General features: G+C 49.3%; 2 protein-coding genes across 2 annotated transcripts; one reads left to right on the top strand and one right to left on the bottom strand.

Annotated features, from left to right (window-relative positions):
• Nucleotides 1-6,304: 6,304 nt before the first annotated feature.
• On the top strand, nucleotides 6,305-8,544 carry LOC136492769 (oxalate--CoA ligase-like). The gene is made up of 2 exons (XM_066488777.1): nucleotides 6,305-6,637; nucleotides 6,747-8,544. The coding sequence occupies exons 1-2, from the start codon at nucleotides 6,425-6,427 to the stop codon at nucleotides 8,142-8,144; spliced, it is 1,611 nt and encodes a 536-aa protein (XP_066344874.1). The 5' UTR covers nucleotides 6,305-6,424; the 3' UTR covers nucleotides 8,145-8,544.
• Nucleotides 8,545-9,459: 915 nt separating this feature from the next.
• LOC136494144 (probable LRR receptor-like serine/threonine-protein kinase At1g63430) lies at nucleotides 9,460-15,088 on the bottom strand. Its single transcript, XM_066490299.1, has 13 exons — nucleotides 14,485-15,088; nucleotides 13,879-14,017; nucleotides 13,321-13,392; nucleotides 13,091-13,234; nucleotides 12,836-12,985; nucleotides 12,324-12,431; nucleotides 12,179-12,249; nucleotides 11,656-11,898; nucleotides 11,357-11,562; nucleotides 11,155-11,287; nucleotides 10,894-11,051; nucleotides 10,468-10,698; nucleotides 9,460-10,162 (listed from the first exon to the last, which is right to left on the bottom strand). The coding sequence occupies exons 1-13, from the start codon at nucleotides 14,603-14,605 to the stop codon at nucleotides 9,917-9,919; spliced, it is 2,022 nt and encodes a 673-aa protein (XP_066346396.1). The 5' UTR covers nucleotides 14,606-15,088; the 3' UTR covers nucleotides 9,460-9,916.
• Nucleotides 15,089-15,780: the final 692 nt, after the last annotated feature.

Raw genomic sequence — 15,780 nt, 5'->3', positions numbered from 1 at the left:
AATATGCCGATTCGTGAGGTAGGATGAAGTGGGAAGAGAAAAAATCCGAGAGGGAGGAGAAAGAAGAGGAAGAAGGCTCGGGCAGGAAGGTTGGGCGTTGGGTTAAAACACCACCTCGGCGCCATAGATGTTGACGTCGTTCTCGGCGTCAAGGTTGGCGCCAATAACCACGGCGTTAAGCTCGGCGACAATAACCACGGCGCCAAGGTGGCTACCAAGTCACCGGCATGTCTGCGTCGACGCCTATGTCAGCTCAAGACCTAGGCGCCAAACCTTTTGGCACCGAGACGTGTAAGCTCGGCACCAAGCTAAGGGTCCATATTTTGAAAACATACCTTTATGTGGACATATTTGTGACAAACTTTTTTTAAAAAAAGGGCAAAAAAAATCGGTCGGTGACGGGATGCATGGTGAGTGATGATGGAGCCATGGAGGCCGTGAGAGTGAAACGAGCCGTGCAGGCGGGTCGCGAGGGCACGCAGACGCGACGTTGGTGTGCCTACTCTACTCGTTCGTAGGCAAAGGCATGTATCCATCCGATCCGAACCCATCCACCCTCGCAGTGGCGCAGCCTTCAATTCGATCGGCCGCGGGTGACACGGTGGCTGGCAGGCTGTGGCTGCGACCGGGTGTGTGTGTATCCGGGGGAGGCCTTTGGGCTTGTGCAGCTGTGCCGCGCCGAGCCCTCCGACTCCATGATGAAACGAGAGCGACCGACCCAGCCGAGGATAGGGATAGGTCAATGCAGAGCACAGGAAACATGACAGCTCCTTTGGCAGGCACAGGAGAGGGCCGCCCCCGGTACCCGCCTGTCCGAACACGCCTCGCCTGCCAGGCTGGCACCCTGACCCTGCACACGATCACATAATTCACTATTACTAGTCGTGTTAACGAAGAAACAAAATCGTTAATTAGGTGGTCCGTAAGACCCATCCAACTAACCATTACTCCCTCCATCCTAAGATATATACACCCATCGCTCCTCGATGAGTCAAACTAAAAGGAAATATTGCCTAGAAGTATATAAAATTATATTAACATTTGTATCTCTTGTTATAAAAGTATATTTACACGTCATGTAGAATCCTGGGTGTAGTAGAAGGTCAAAACTACATATAAATAGGGGACGGTGGGAGTAATTATTAGTTGTATGGATCTAACCAAACCTATAGTAAGTAGTTATTAAAACACACGCACCACAACACACAAACAATACCGTGGTGAACACGGCCATGTTTGTATGCCCTATATCCTATAATGACTTTGTCGAGGTATGTCCAATGCATTGGATTGATAATCACTGGAGTATATATAGATCATATCTTTTAGTGATCATGTGTTTGTTGTCGAGCAGAATCCAAAAGAGTTTTTTTAAAGCTTTTATATTAACATAGTTTGTTGTACTTGAAAAAGTAATAGAAGCTTTCTTTAAAAAAAAAACTATGGTGGCTAACTTCCATCACGTCTTATGATCAAGGGGCCCAATCCGTACGCCCTTTGAGCAACTACTTGTTGAACACAAGTGCTCGTGCTATGGTGAAATTATCCTTTAATTTTTCTCTACCGCATCACCATCACTACGTTGAACTGAGCGAGAGCACAGACCATCACTACTGTCCCGTTGTAATGGACATGTCCCACCAAGTTTAGCGATGTCGCCCCGTTCGCTTCACTGAAAATACAAGCCGAAACACTGTTCCGATTGATTTGTTGTGAGAGAAAAATACTGTTCCGACTAAAAAAATAAGCCAAAAAGACGAATTATAAGAGAAGCGAACATGGCCGCCGTCGTAAAGGCTCACGTACTAGTAATAATCCACTGCTCAACTTTAGGGCCTGCTTGATCTCAAATCTCATCTTATATTGAGATTCTTCTATATAGTGAATGTAGAATTTGGACTCTGTGTTAAAAAAATAAGGGGTATTTTGAATCTCACTTTCAAAGTGGCTAGTGTAGTGAAAATCTCTAAATAGTGGGTTTAAAGTTGATAGTTGGATTCTAAAATAACAAGTGTTCAAACTAGGACCTCTTTGAAGGGGGACTCATGGGAAAGCTTGAAGCAGCAATTATCGAAGACAAAATGACCATTTCGTCCTTGTAACAGAGAAGAATTGTAACATTTAAGATTTATGAGAGGGATAGTTTAGTCATTTTAGTATCTTTTATTAAGACTAGGACTTCTATAAATACTTCCTCTGACATGTATAGTATGACCCTGAAATAAATACAATCACGTACTTGTGTTCAAACTTGGTGTTTGTGTCACCCAACATAATTCATTCTCAAATTTTTCCACTCGTTCTCGTTTGCCATAGAAGATCCAAACTGGCTCTTATTTTGGTCCAGAGCTGACTCGAGTTTGTCAGAGAATGATGTGCCTGTTTAGGGCCGGATATCGAGGCAGCTCAAGTCGCTCGTTTGGCTAACGAGCCCGCTCGGCTCGGCTCATTAATATTATGAGGTAGAAGGATAGCTCGGCTCAGCTTGTTAGTGTGCTCGAGCTGGTTCGTTTAGCTCGCGAGTTACTAAAAAAATAGGACACATATATTTATAATGTTTATGCTACATTAATTTTCGAATGTGACGTTCACCGTTATGCAACCATACATAATTAATATATATTAGGTTTATTAAAAACATCAACCGTGCAACATAGCTGGTCCATCCATGATCATGCAATTCCTGCATACTAACCTAGGAAAGCGCAGATTCAATGTCAGCATCATCACCATCTCCCTAGAAAAAATCCATAAAATCAATATTTAAGTACCACAACAATTATAAAATTAAAATTCATATGAAACAGCTGAAAATAAGGATTACATACCAATAAAATAGGTGTACACTTCTAGGCCAGCATCATCATCTTCTGGATTCATAGTCGTAGGCTAATAGGCCTCAGTTCGTTTCAGCTCGTGAGCAGCTCACAAGATAGCTCGAACTAGCTCGTTAAAATAGTGAGCTAGACTTTCAACTCAACTCATGAACAAGTTGACAAGCCTCAAGGATTTTGTCTAGCCCTATGTGTGGTGGTGGATGCTGCCACGTACCAGTCAAACCTGCCACGCGTCACGTTAAAAACAAAACCTGCCATGTAAGCACTGTTAAGCATGTGTTTGGTTTACGGTGAGATGATATGCAACCCGGTTGCTCGTTGGTTTTAGTCGGGGCTTATCAATCAGTCAATAATGTTTTTTTCTCATAATAAATCAGCATCAGTTAGGTTATCAGCATAGATACCAGCGAATAGGCTGATGATCTCTTGTTTGGTTGAGAAAGATGAGATCATCCTCAAATTTGTGTTTAGTTTGAGGGCACTGGACATTAGATTGAGTGCTTCCGACATGTGGGTCCATCAGTCGGCCTCTGGTGCCTTTGGATGGAAGAGTCGGATTCATTTAAGAATCGGTATAAACAGTTCCAAACGGGTTTACAGGGTAGAGAATCGGAGCGGAACTATTTCACTTTTCCTTCGTGAAACTTGAAACGGTGGTTGCCTGGTTTCACATGTGTTCGTTGTGCCACCCGATGCATGCCTCCTTTGTTTCGGTGAAAATTACAACAACTGCCGCTGGTTCCCTTATCCATTCTCTTCTCGCGCTGTTGGGTAGATCAACGCCTCGCTGCCGACCGACGCCGCCGTTCGTGCGATCAAAAACTTTTTTCGAGCATATTTGCCAGAAGTGTATTTTGCTCATGGTTGTAGATGCTTTATTTTGTATTTAGTAACTCAAGAAAAATTCATCACATATCAAGGGCACTTTGATCTATCCAAGTGATTCACCTCTGTTTAGAATCTGAATCGAGACAAATAGGCAAACAGTTCTACCAAGTGATTATGTTTCTCATAGAAACGTTTCTCCTGTAATCTGGATCCCTACCAAATAGACCCTTGCTCTCTATTTTCTTCCACACGTTGTTCATCTTCTATCTTCCGATCCTTGGTCCACTGTTGCCTATATAAGCCTGTTCGCTTACTCGTAAACGATCATAAATTTTCAGCCAGAAATAGTGTTTTTCTCTCACACCAAACTAGCCAGCAGCAAATAATTCACGATACGATACGGCCTTCCCATGAGATCTCCGCCCGTGCACGGCGCCTAAACCATGTGTGGCTGGGGTAGAGTTTTCCTGCTCGGGTCAAAGCAGACCCCGTTGCCGCTATCTGGGCCTCTAGCGACCTTCGGCTCAAGCATGCCGACCAGAATTCAATTCACCTACGCGAGGGTAGAGAGGGCTTGTGAGACAAAGCTCGTCTAATCTATTGCTTCGATTGGTGTAGACGCACAGCGGGAAGAGAGACGAGTCGATCCGCTCGATTTGAAGGGATGTGCTTGTCCCATGTATATTAGAGTAACAACCGATCCTTTTAGTAAGGTTACTAATAAGCTTGTTCCCTCCACTCCCAATCAAGCCTGAAATTCGAGATCATCTCGTCCCCTTCTCGACCGTCTCAAAACAAAACAATATGTTAGTTACATCGTGTTTGGTTCACGGAATGGCACCGTGTGGACTGTGGAGCCATTCGATCCTGCATCCCATCTAAACGTACTGTCTGGTTTGGTGCACGAAACCATGCATTATAAACATGCTGATGTCAGATGGAGTCATTCTAAACCAAACAAATTGTTAATGTGTAACCCCATTCGACCACAGCTATTCGAAAAAGAAGAGAGAAAAGGAGGAATCCGTTTGGGATCGGTCGACATCCCAGGTCGTCCCAACCGAACCCAGCCTGTGTGGTGAGTTCTGAGTTGGTGAAAACAAGAAGCGCAGTGCACTGTGCACTGCGTTCCTCGACGGCTCGAGCTTGACCCCTAGCTACAAGCAGGACCGGTCTAGCTAGGGCGGCGGCCCACTTGTACCATGAATGAACAGGACTCAAAGCTGCGACTGTGCTCGTGACACTTGTTGCAATGGCCGAATTTTTTACTATTTGGCTCTTTTTTCGAGAGTTTCTCTCGAATAGACCCTGGCGGAAAGAATTCTGGAAATGGACCCTTGGCTCGGCGCCAGAGTGACTGGCGCCGAGCTCGGCGCCACGGTCACTGGCGCCGAGGTCCTGGGCACGGGGAAATAGCCTGCCAGGGGCTCGGCGCCGTAGATCTTGGCGTCGAGCGCGGCGCCATAGTGAATGGCGCCGAGACACCTGCATTTAACCCAACCTGCACTCTTCCCCGAGCGTTCTTCCTCTTATTTCTCCTCCGTCTCGGGTTTTTTTTCTCGCCACTTCACCCTACCTCACAATCACCGGCAACTTAGTATTTTGGCTAAGTCCCTAAATTTATCATAAGATGGGCAACTTAGTTGCCGGTGATTGTGAGGTAGGGTGAAGTGGCGAGAAAAAAACCCGAGATGGAGGAGAATAAGAGGAAGAACGCTCGGAGAAGAAGTGCAGGCTGGGTTAAATGCAGGTGTCTCGGCGCCATTCACTATGGCGCCGAGCTCGACGCCAAGATCTACGGCGCCGAGCCCCTGGCAGGCTATTTCCCCGTGCCCAGGACCTCGGCGCCAGTCACTCTGGCGCCGAGCCAAGGGTCTATTTTCGGAATTCTTTCCGCCAGAGGTCTATTTGAGAGAAACTCTCGAAAAAAGGGCTAAATAGTAAAAAATTCGGTTGCAATCGCTGACTAGTACAAGCTCTTTCCTCTTTATGGCCAGCACTAAACTGTACGTCCGCGACCGTGTTCGTCACCTGTCGTACAGTATCGTCCTGGTATATTCAGCAACAATTTGTTGATCGGCAGATATTCCGGACACGTCAAGAAGTAACAATAAAGCTGGATCGGATTCCACTGGGTAGACTCTGTTGTTTTTTCTTCTCCTCATGATGATGAAATTAGCACCTGCAAGCATTGATTCCTGCTCATCGTCAAGAACCGTGGATTTGTCCGTCTTCCACAGAAAAAGGGTCTCACGGATTGGTACTGGACGCACGCGGGAAAGACGCAGAAGAGAGCAGCCATGGCGCACGAGTTCCTTTCCTTTTTCTTTTTCAATTCATTCAAAGTTTGAAATTTCCGTCCACCCCCTGCAAGGCTGCAAGACACGCCGACTCGCCGGCGGCGGCAGAAAAACCTCCCCGGGTCGTCCACTGTCTGCAGGTGCACCTGCGCTGCAGGGGGGGCCTCCGGCCTCCGGCCTCCGGCCTCCGGCGGGCAACCAAAAATTGATTTGGTTTCTTGCCCGGAAATCAGACACGCCGCCGCGATCGCACCCACCAGGCCACCACCTAACCGTCGCTGACGAGGCGACCCGCCGGCCGTATAAATACTACTACGCACCGCCAGGCGTCTGCCACGCCACGGGCTCAGTTCGGCAGTAGCGTCAGCCGCACAAACACAAACAGAAACAGAAACAGACTCGCCCGCCGCGCCACGCAACACAGCCCAGCCCAACATCTCCTCTCTGCTCTCCACGGACATGGCGGCGACGGAGGCCACCACGCTGACGGCGCTGCTCAAGGAGGCGGCGGCCGCCTTCCCGGCCCGCCGCGCCGTCTCCGTCCCGGGCAGGCTGGAGCTCACGCACGCCGCCCTCGACGCGCTCGTCGACGCGGCGGCCGCGCGACTCGCCGCCGACGCCGGCGTCCTCCCGGGCCACGGTGTCGCGCTCGCCTTCCCCAACACCGTCGAGGTCGTCCCTCTTCTTTCGAGTTCGATCGATCGATCATGTTCCTGCGCAGCGCAGCCCCAGAGTAGCGGGAGCGGGAGTGGGACCTGACGCGCGTGCGATCTGTATACAGCTGGTGATCATGTTCCTGGCGGTGATCCGCGCGGGCGCCGTGGCGGCGCCGCTGAACCCGGCCTACACGCAGGAAGAGTTCGAGTTCTACCTCTCCGACTCGGAGGCGCGCCTCCTCGTCACCAACGCGGAGGGCAACGCGGCGGCGCAGGCGGCGGCCGCCAAGCTCGGGCTCGTCCACGCCGCCGCCACCCTCCACGACGCGGCCGGCCCGGTCCACCTCGCCGGCCTCCCGGCCCTGGCGAACGGGAACGGAACCAAGAGCAACGGGTCGCACCAAGGCGGCGGCGGTGGCGCGGCGGGGGGCTCTCCCAACGACAACGACCCGTCGGACGTGGCGCTGTTCTTGCACACCTCCGGCACGACGAGCCGGCCCAAGGGCGTGCCGCTGACGCAGCGCAACCTGGCGGCGTCGGTGCGGAACATCCGGTCCGTGTACCGCCTGTCCGAGTCCGACGCCACGGTGGTGGTGCTGCCGCTGTTCCACGTGCACGGGCTCCTCTGCGCGCTGCTGAGCTCGCTGGCGTCGGGCGCGTCCGTGGCGCTGCCGGCGTCGGGGCGGTTCTCGGCGTCCACGTTCTGGGCCGACATGCGTGCCTCGGGCGCCACGTGGTACACGGCGGTGCCGACGATCCACCAGATCATCCTGGACCGTCACGCGTCGCGGCCGGAGGCGGAAGCATATCCGGCGCTGCGTTTCATCCGCAGCTGCAGCGCGTCGCTGGCGCCGGCGATCCTGGAGCGTCTGGAGGCGGCGTTCGGCGCGCCGGTGCTGGAGGCGTACGCGATGACGGAGGCGTCGCACCTGATGACGTCGAACCCGCTGCCGGAGGACGGGGCCCGGAAGCCCGGGTCGGTGGGGCGGGCCGTCGGGCAGGAACTGGCGGTGCTGGACGAGGAAGGGCGGCGCGTGGCGGCGGGGAGCCCCGGGGAGGTGTGCGTCCGCGGGGACAACGTGACGGCGGGTTACAAGGGGAATCCGGAGGCGAACGAGGCGGCGTTCCGGTTCGGGTGGTTCCACACGGGGGACATCGGCGTGGTGGACGAGGAAGGGTACGTCCGGCTGGTCGGGCGCATCAAGGAGCTCATCAACCGCGGCGGGGAGAAGATCTCCCCGATCGAGGTGGACGCCGTGCTGCTGGGCGTCCCCGGCGTGGCGCAGGCCGTGTCGTTCGGCGTGCCCGACGACAAGTACGGGGAGGAGATCAACTGCGCGGTGATCCCGCGGGACGGGTCGGCGCTGCGAGAGGAGGAGGTGCTGGCGCACTGCCGGCGGAACCTGGCGTCGTTCAAGGTGCCCAAGAAGGTGTTCATCACCGACGACCTGCCCAAGACGGCCACCGGCAAGATCCAGCGCCGCATCGTGGCGCAGCACTTCGTGCAGCCGGCCAGTGCCTGATCGATGGATGTGTCCGCATTAATTATTGTTGCGAGGTGGACATGGCCTGGAATGAACCTGAATAAATAACGCAAGCATCCTCTGTCTGTATCGATCGTCTCGTCGTCGCGCGGTTGTTCTTTACTTCCTTCTGGTCTGCGTACGTGTCGGCTCATCTCCTGTTGTTTACCGGATGGCATGGCGCCAACAATCGGTGGCAAGTGTCAGGTCAGGCGTGCATTGATTTTGGTTTCTTTCTGTACCGGGTGATTGGGTCCCGTGGTAACGTGGCATATTCTGGAGTGTGCCAACCACACCTCCTATAGAAAGATATAAGATACAGTTGTAAGGAAGGTTATTTTAAATTTGACTAAATAAATTCGTATAAAAATGGCACTGATGTTTATCGTTCTAAGAAAAATAGCGTGATTTATAATTTTCATCTATACTATTGTCTGTAAATAAATTTTAATTAAATCTAAAATAGGATGAAGTACTAGGTCATCAAACTTGGAGTATATAGAATGTTCTTTTTCTGGAATAAAACGTTAGCGCCGACAGAATATAAAAGCATGGGAATATCGTCATGTTTGCGGTCTCTTCGTCAGGGCAGACGACGAGCGAGGTTGACGTTTCAGCGGTAAAAAAGAAAAAGGATGGGGCGTCTAGTCTTTTGGGCGGTGAGGTCGTGTTTGTCTTGTGTGGTGTCGTTGCTCCAACAGCTCTTGACAGCGACTAGTAGCGAAATAATCAGACAGACGTACGGTCAATCAACCAACCGCGAGGGGAACGAATATTCGACGAGATTTCTCTCCGTCCCTCCCTGTTACTACACAAAATCAGCCCCCTCAAAACACACACACACAGAGGGCCTGTTTAGTTCTCCCAAATTCCAGAATTTGGCACTATGCAAAAAGAAGATTCCCCGTCACATCAAATTTGTGGTACATGTATGGAGTACTAAATGTTGACGAAATTAAAAACTAATTGCACAGTTTGGTTGTACTTTACGAGATGAACGTTTTGAGCCTAATTAATCAAAGTTTGGACAATGATTACCAAATAAAAACGAATAAGCTACTGTAGCTACAGTGGCCGCAGAATCTGGCGGCGCCGAGTTGGTGTACCAACTAAACGTGGCCAGAGAGAGAATCAGAGATTCCTCTGTCCTGTCTAAAGCCTCCAGGATTCATTGGCTACTGCTACGTACAGTATCAACCAGGAAACTAGGAAAGCAGCAGCTGGCACACGCAACGGCTGCTCAGTTCAGGTTCAGAGACCACACACAGACACTGAGATACACAAGTTTTTACCACATCGTCAATGGGGCAACCGAGACAGATCGCCGTCTCCACTCCACAGACGACGAAAGGGATGCTCCTGCTCAGTTCAGTTTCAGAAACCACACAGACACACAGGTTTTCATCACACCGTCACAGGGGTAAACCGAGACAGATAAGTCACCAAGGTCTCCATCAGACATTCAGACCGGCAACACAGCAATGCCTCCCGCACATCAGCTATAAACCCTACGTAGTATGTCCGTATTACACCAGTTCAGTTACACAAACACCACCAGTCAACGAAATCAGTGTCTCAAGCAAGCATGCCCGGAACCGAACCGAGCAGGACACCTGCCCGCCCGCCTGGTCCGCCACTCGCCTCTCTAGAGTCCTGTCTATACGCCAAGCATACAACATCAGCGCCACGCGACTGAGAATGTTAGCAGCAGCCGTGCGCGGCGATGGATTTACAGGGTGGTGGATGGGAGGGGGAGGAGCGGCGTGTCAGTGTCACAAGGCAAGGGCGAGCTCGGCCCACGCCAGCGATGACTCCTTGAGGATGGCGGCTGCCGACAGGTCGATCCCGTTCTCAAGCACGCCCGTGATGATCTGCATCGACGGCCTCTTGGACGGGTCCGGGTCGATGCACCGGCTCACCACGCTGCACAGCACCGCCAGGTCCTCGCTCCGCAAGCTGCTTAGCTCGGGGTCCACCAGCTTCCCAATCTCCTCTGGCTGCTGGAGGTACTTGGTCGCCTGCGTGAGACAAGGTTCGGGGTTTTAGCACTGACAGTGACGACATTTTTTTTCTGCCAATGGATTCTTCTCTTCCCATGCATACTGAAAACAGTTTGAAAACGTCCTCCGCGTATTGCACCCATAGTTTTTCAAATCCGCGGTGCCCATTTTTTCTACTTCGTTCTTCTTTTGCAGTCCAGTTCATGGCACTACGAAAATAGGATTCTATTTGTGGAGCAGGTTCCCATAGGTTTTATGTATAAAAAAAACACAGTGTAGGAATTAGCTAGATGATGAAGGACATAGTAGATAGATTGGCTCACCCAGTCCACCAAATAACCTTTATCCTTGCAATATGGAAGCCGCCCGCTGATAATCTCCAGTAAAATCACTCCAAAAGCAAACGTGTTGGCTTGGATATCAGCTTGTTTATCCTCAGATGAATCCCCATGGCCAGGGAAAGAGGATTTGCTATTCAAGTGTCCAGGAGACTTCTCGTGTCTCGAGATGAACTGTCTCGAGAACATCATCTTCCAGCATTCAAAATCAACCAGCTTCAAAGAGACACGTAGTAGAAACAAATGACTGTCTGACCAAGGTGGAGACTATTTGAGCATAAAATAACTAAAAGTAATAAATGTAAGACAACAAAAACATGTAGCAGACAACACTATTTAGTATTTCTGAAGAACAGAACCAGATGTAGTCTTCAGCTGCTGAATCAACTAATACGGATGTGCAGGTCATACCTTTGGAGTAAAATCTTCCGTAACGTACACGGAATTCGAATTAAGCTCAGATATAGCAAATGGGGGCTGCAACTCAGTATGCAGGTATCTTAACCCCTGGGCAATCCCAATGGCTATCTTCATTCGCCTGAGCCAAGATAACTGGCCTCCTTCTCCATCTAAAGAAAAACATTCACAATGAAATAGAAATCTGTTAGACATGAAATAGGGCATCGATCAGGCTGCAGGTAACTAGCATCTAGCAAAAAGAGTAAGACTTACAATGTAGATGCTCAAATAAGGTACCATTTGGTGCATACTCGAAGACTAGCATCCTAGAGAATGGATCACTCTCCCTGCAGTAACCTAAAAACTTTGCTATGTTCTCATGATTCAATCTTGCCAGATCGATGACCTGAAAATATCATCCCGTTTAGTATCCAGAAAAATAAGTGCTTGAATCCCTTGATCTCATATAACATACCTTGTTTTGGTAAAAGAGTTCATGGTGGCTAGTCCATTGACCTTCAAAGGCGCATAACGATATGACAGAAACTTCAGGTCCATCCTTCATGGTTCCTTTGTAGACTACTGTCTCTGGCGATGAGCCAATGATGTTGCTAAAATCCTCACAAGCTACTTCAAGCTCCTGGCGACTTAATTTTGGTAAACTTTTCAGCATATCAGAATCTGGAGAGAACATGGATACATCAACCAAAATAATTGGAAAGCGCATTAATCGATTCATCAACTGTTCCTTTGAGGAATGTACTTAACACTTACCAATCAACACTGTTATCTCATCACTCCAACTTTTTGATCGATTCCATGATGATATTCTTATAGAAGGCTTCAGCTTGCAACTTCTAGAAGCAGTAACGATACCAGTAATCACAAAAACAACCAGAAGAACACCAGTTGCAATTTCTAAAACAAGAAGCCAAATTGGTTGCTGCATTTTGTCATGCTTATTATGTCCAGGATGTTTGAATCCATTTGTGCCACCTCGCAGGCCAGTAGAACCACCTATACAAAGAGCAAATTCGTGCTCAATGGGGGTTGCAAGCAGAGTGATCTTGGGAAACTATGAAATGTTACTCAAAGGGGAAAAAAGAAAAAAATGATGCCCGGCGTGACATAGCAATTGTATACTCTGAAGACAACATCTAGAGGTATAGCATGGATTGTCACAACAGATGTTTAGTATTTCAGTGATTAAATCAGCCCAGTGAGGTGCAACATGCAACAGTAGACCAAATATATTAATTGATAGTAACTGCTGGGTGGTAGAAAACAAAATACGCACTTATACACATTTGCAAAGCTCGTTGTTGGACAGAGTACTCATCCTGGAAGCAGTTCCCTTGGAAACTTGACCTGCAAAAAGGCCTTTTAAATGGGCAAACTTAATGAAATACAGAAATAGTAGCAAGTACATCACATAATAGTACCTTGGAAGATATTTCAAGCAGGGTGGAATTTTTCCAACAAGAAAGTTGTAAGAAAAATCCCCAACATATAATCGGGGAGAAGGGCATAGTCCATTGTGAGCTGTGGATCTGATGGAACAAACAAATACTGGTTCAGATAGAGTAACATAATATCAGGACATTGTGAAAGGTAGCTTTGTGTACTGTTCTCTGGCTGGAAAAGGCACTAACAGTGACAGATGGTAATATTAAGTTGAATGCTTATATTTGATAAGTATTGGAAATATAAGTATTTGCACGCATCTATTATGATCATTGCTCATTTTCTCTGAAGTTATTTTTATTTTGTTTGTTTTCCATGAGCCACGAAAGTTTTGATGCTGCAAATTAAACTTTAATTTGGCTATACATGTACGCATTGCATGGATATAGAGTAACACTGCCATACTAGTCTATAAAATTTAGCATAGATAACTCTGGTACAGTACAGTTTGAAGCACCGCACAGAAGAGGGGTTAGGAGAAGTCACCAACCCAATATCTGCAGCAGGAGAAAAACTGGCAGTATTGCTTCCTGGAATCGGTCCCTTCAATCTATTCCTGTCCAACCTAAGTTCAACGAGATTCTGTAGTTTTCCCAGCTCTGACGGTATACTCCCAGTCAACCCATTGGAATGGAAGTTTCTACATGACATGAATAAAGCAGAAGCTTTCTCGTTCAGATACCAAAGATGATGTCAAACCACAACAGGTAGTTACAAATGCAAAAACAATACAAATGTTGCTTACATTACGCTCACACTGCTCAAGCCACCTAACTCGGAAGGGATTGGGCCAGTGAGTCGATTAACGCTCAAGTCCAGAACCCTCAGGTTCCTCAGTGAGCCAATTAGTTTTGGAATTGTGCCAAAGAGCAGGTTATGATCCAAATACCTGTCCAGAAAATGAGAACAATTTCAGAGAAACATTATAACCAACTTCACAAAAACTAGCTGAAACAACATAGAAAAGGAACATACAGCTCTTGCAAGAAACTAAGCCGCCCAAGTTCAGGTGCGATGAATCCCTTGAGAGATGAGTTTGATAGCTTCCTGCAAGATGCAAAGTCCAAATCACGGTCATCAACAGAAAATCCATTTGTAAAAGATTTTGACCTTAGTAGGCAAGTACAAAATGTTGTTGGTCTTTCGTTGTGAAGTCTAAACCAAACCTACTGATCAGTATTAAGTAGTGACGACATCTAACTGGCAAATCCCACTGCATCTTTTGAGCTGTTTGCACATGCACTATCAATATCAACTATACCAAAACATCTACATCAGAGGCCAGAGCTGCAAAGGTGAAAGGACCAGCTAGTGGCGGTGGTTAAGTACCAAACAAGCCTTCACTTGCATACCTAATCCTACTGGTTCGAAGCTTTAAGTAACTAAAGCTCTTTTCTCCCCACCTCTCCACTCAAGTACCCAGCAGCAATTAGCAAGTTCTGGCACTACCCAGCTGCTAACTGAGTGCCAAGCAAGCACGAAGCAGACCATGGACATTGAGATGTACTAGGTCGAACGGGTGGAGTTCCTTACAGGGAGATGACGGAGCCCTGGGGCGCGGAGCAGATCACGCCGCGCCAGTCGCAGGCGTTGCCATCCGCGTCAGTCCAGTCCGAGAGCACGGAGTGAGGGTCCTCGATGATGGCGCGCTTGAATGCCATGAGCGCCGACACTGGCACAAATCCACGCGTCAGAGTCAGGCGGAGGAAAAGATTGGCGGTTACTTTGTTTCACAGGAGCACAGCGAGACCAGATGGGGAGAATTTAAAATCCGGATTTGCTTAGCGGCAACCGTTAGTGTCACAACAGTGTCACGAGCTCACAGATCAGGAAATGTGGGTGCGAAAAGAAGATTTTTTTCGAAATTTGCATGCTATACATGGAGAAATTTCAATATTTGACCCACAATAAAAAAAAGTGTTGCATTTGGCAAGAATGAAGGTCTGAACTCTGCAGAGAGCAGCAGATCAGGACGCAAAATCTGAAGAACGGTTCGAAATCAGGTGGAGAACAGAAAAGGAACTAAATTGGAACATATCTCCCAGAAATGGAAGCGACAGGGAAGCCCAGATTATCTAGCCGTTCGAACAGAACCTCGACAGCTCGCCGGGAAAAGCCAAGAAAGGCGATAGCACTCACCGTCGGTGCCCATGGCAGATGCCGAGCATTGTAGGAACACCACCCCGCAGTGCAAGGCAAGGAGGACCTGCAGGAGGCTCGGCGCCGGCGCCGGCGGCCCCTCAGCACAGCGCCTCGTCATGGCCAAGTCTAAGCGGCGGCACCGAGCTCGTGCCAAACCCACAACTAATTGACCCGGATTGATCGCGGTGAGCGAGCGACCGAATTCACGGAGCCATGGCGCAGAGCTGCTGCTGCTGCTAGGCTGCTCGGGCACGAACCGCCGCTTCAGCACGGCCACGTGGGTGGGTGGGTGTGGGGGAGAGACGGAGGTGGAAGGAGCGGTGAGGTGGTTGGGGAGTGAGTGGGAGCAGTTGGAGTAAAGAGAGAGCGAGGAGCGGCGCCGGGGCGAGCAAGGGAAGCAGACGCCGCCGGGGGAAGGCGCAACCGCGCAAGCGGCAGAGGAGGAGAGGGAAGAAAGCAGAGGATGTGAGTAGAGAGAGAGAGATAGGGAATGTCGTGTAAAATCTAGTGGGCGGAGGAGAGGCGGAGGAATTAAAGGGCGGCGTCTCCTCGGTGGGAGGGGATCGGCGGAGGGAGGAAGGTGGCGGAGTAGTTATTGCGCGCACTAACATAATCAAAGCAGGAGTGAGCATAATCACTTGTTTAGATGCCATCCAAATTCAAGTTTTTTCACTCTCTTTCCATCACATCAATTTTTAGCCGCTTGTATGGAGTATTAAATGTAGGTAAAAAAAATAACTAATTGCACAGTTTAGTTCGAAATCACGAGATGAATCTTTTGAGCCTAGTTGGTCCACGATTGGACAATATTTGTCAAATAAGACGAAAGTGCTACTATTCATCGGGTTGAAATTTTTTCGCAATCTAAACGTGCCCTGATTTGGGAGGCATCAGCATCTCTCTTTTCTGAAGACTCATTAATTATCGCGTGGCAGTCCTGGGGTAGCCTAGGCTATAAATGTTCATGCAGCCTGAGGCACGACGATCCGGCACGAAGCACGTTATTTTAGCTCTACCTAAACACGGCACTGCCCGATGGTTAGCGGGCCCGGGCTGGCCCGGCCGGGTGTCGCAGGCCGTGCCTAGGCCGCTACTCAGCCACATGGGCTGGCACGGCAAGGTCCGACTTTTACAATTAGGCACGACTTTGGCCCGGTGACAACAGTGGCCTAGCAGCCTGCTAAGAGCCCAACTTCATTTCCCGGTAACCCTACTGCCTACTTCATTTTCTCCTCCCTCCCTCTCCCCCGCGCGTCGCACTCCCATGCGAGTCGCGCTTCCTCATACCCGCAG

The sequence above is a fragment of the Miscanthus floridulus genome, chromosome 11 (assembly GCF_019320115.1).
Source record: "Miscanthus floridulus cultivar M001 chromosome 11, ASM1932011v1, whole genome shotgun sequence".
In the NCBI taxonomy this organism is placed as follows: domain Eukaryota; kingdom Viridiplantae; phylum Streptophyta; class Magnoliopsida; order Poales; family Poaceae; genus Miscanthus; species Miscanthus floridulus.
Note: the sequence above shows the minus strand (reverse complement) of the source record. Positions and strands in the feature narration are given on the sequence as shown.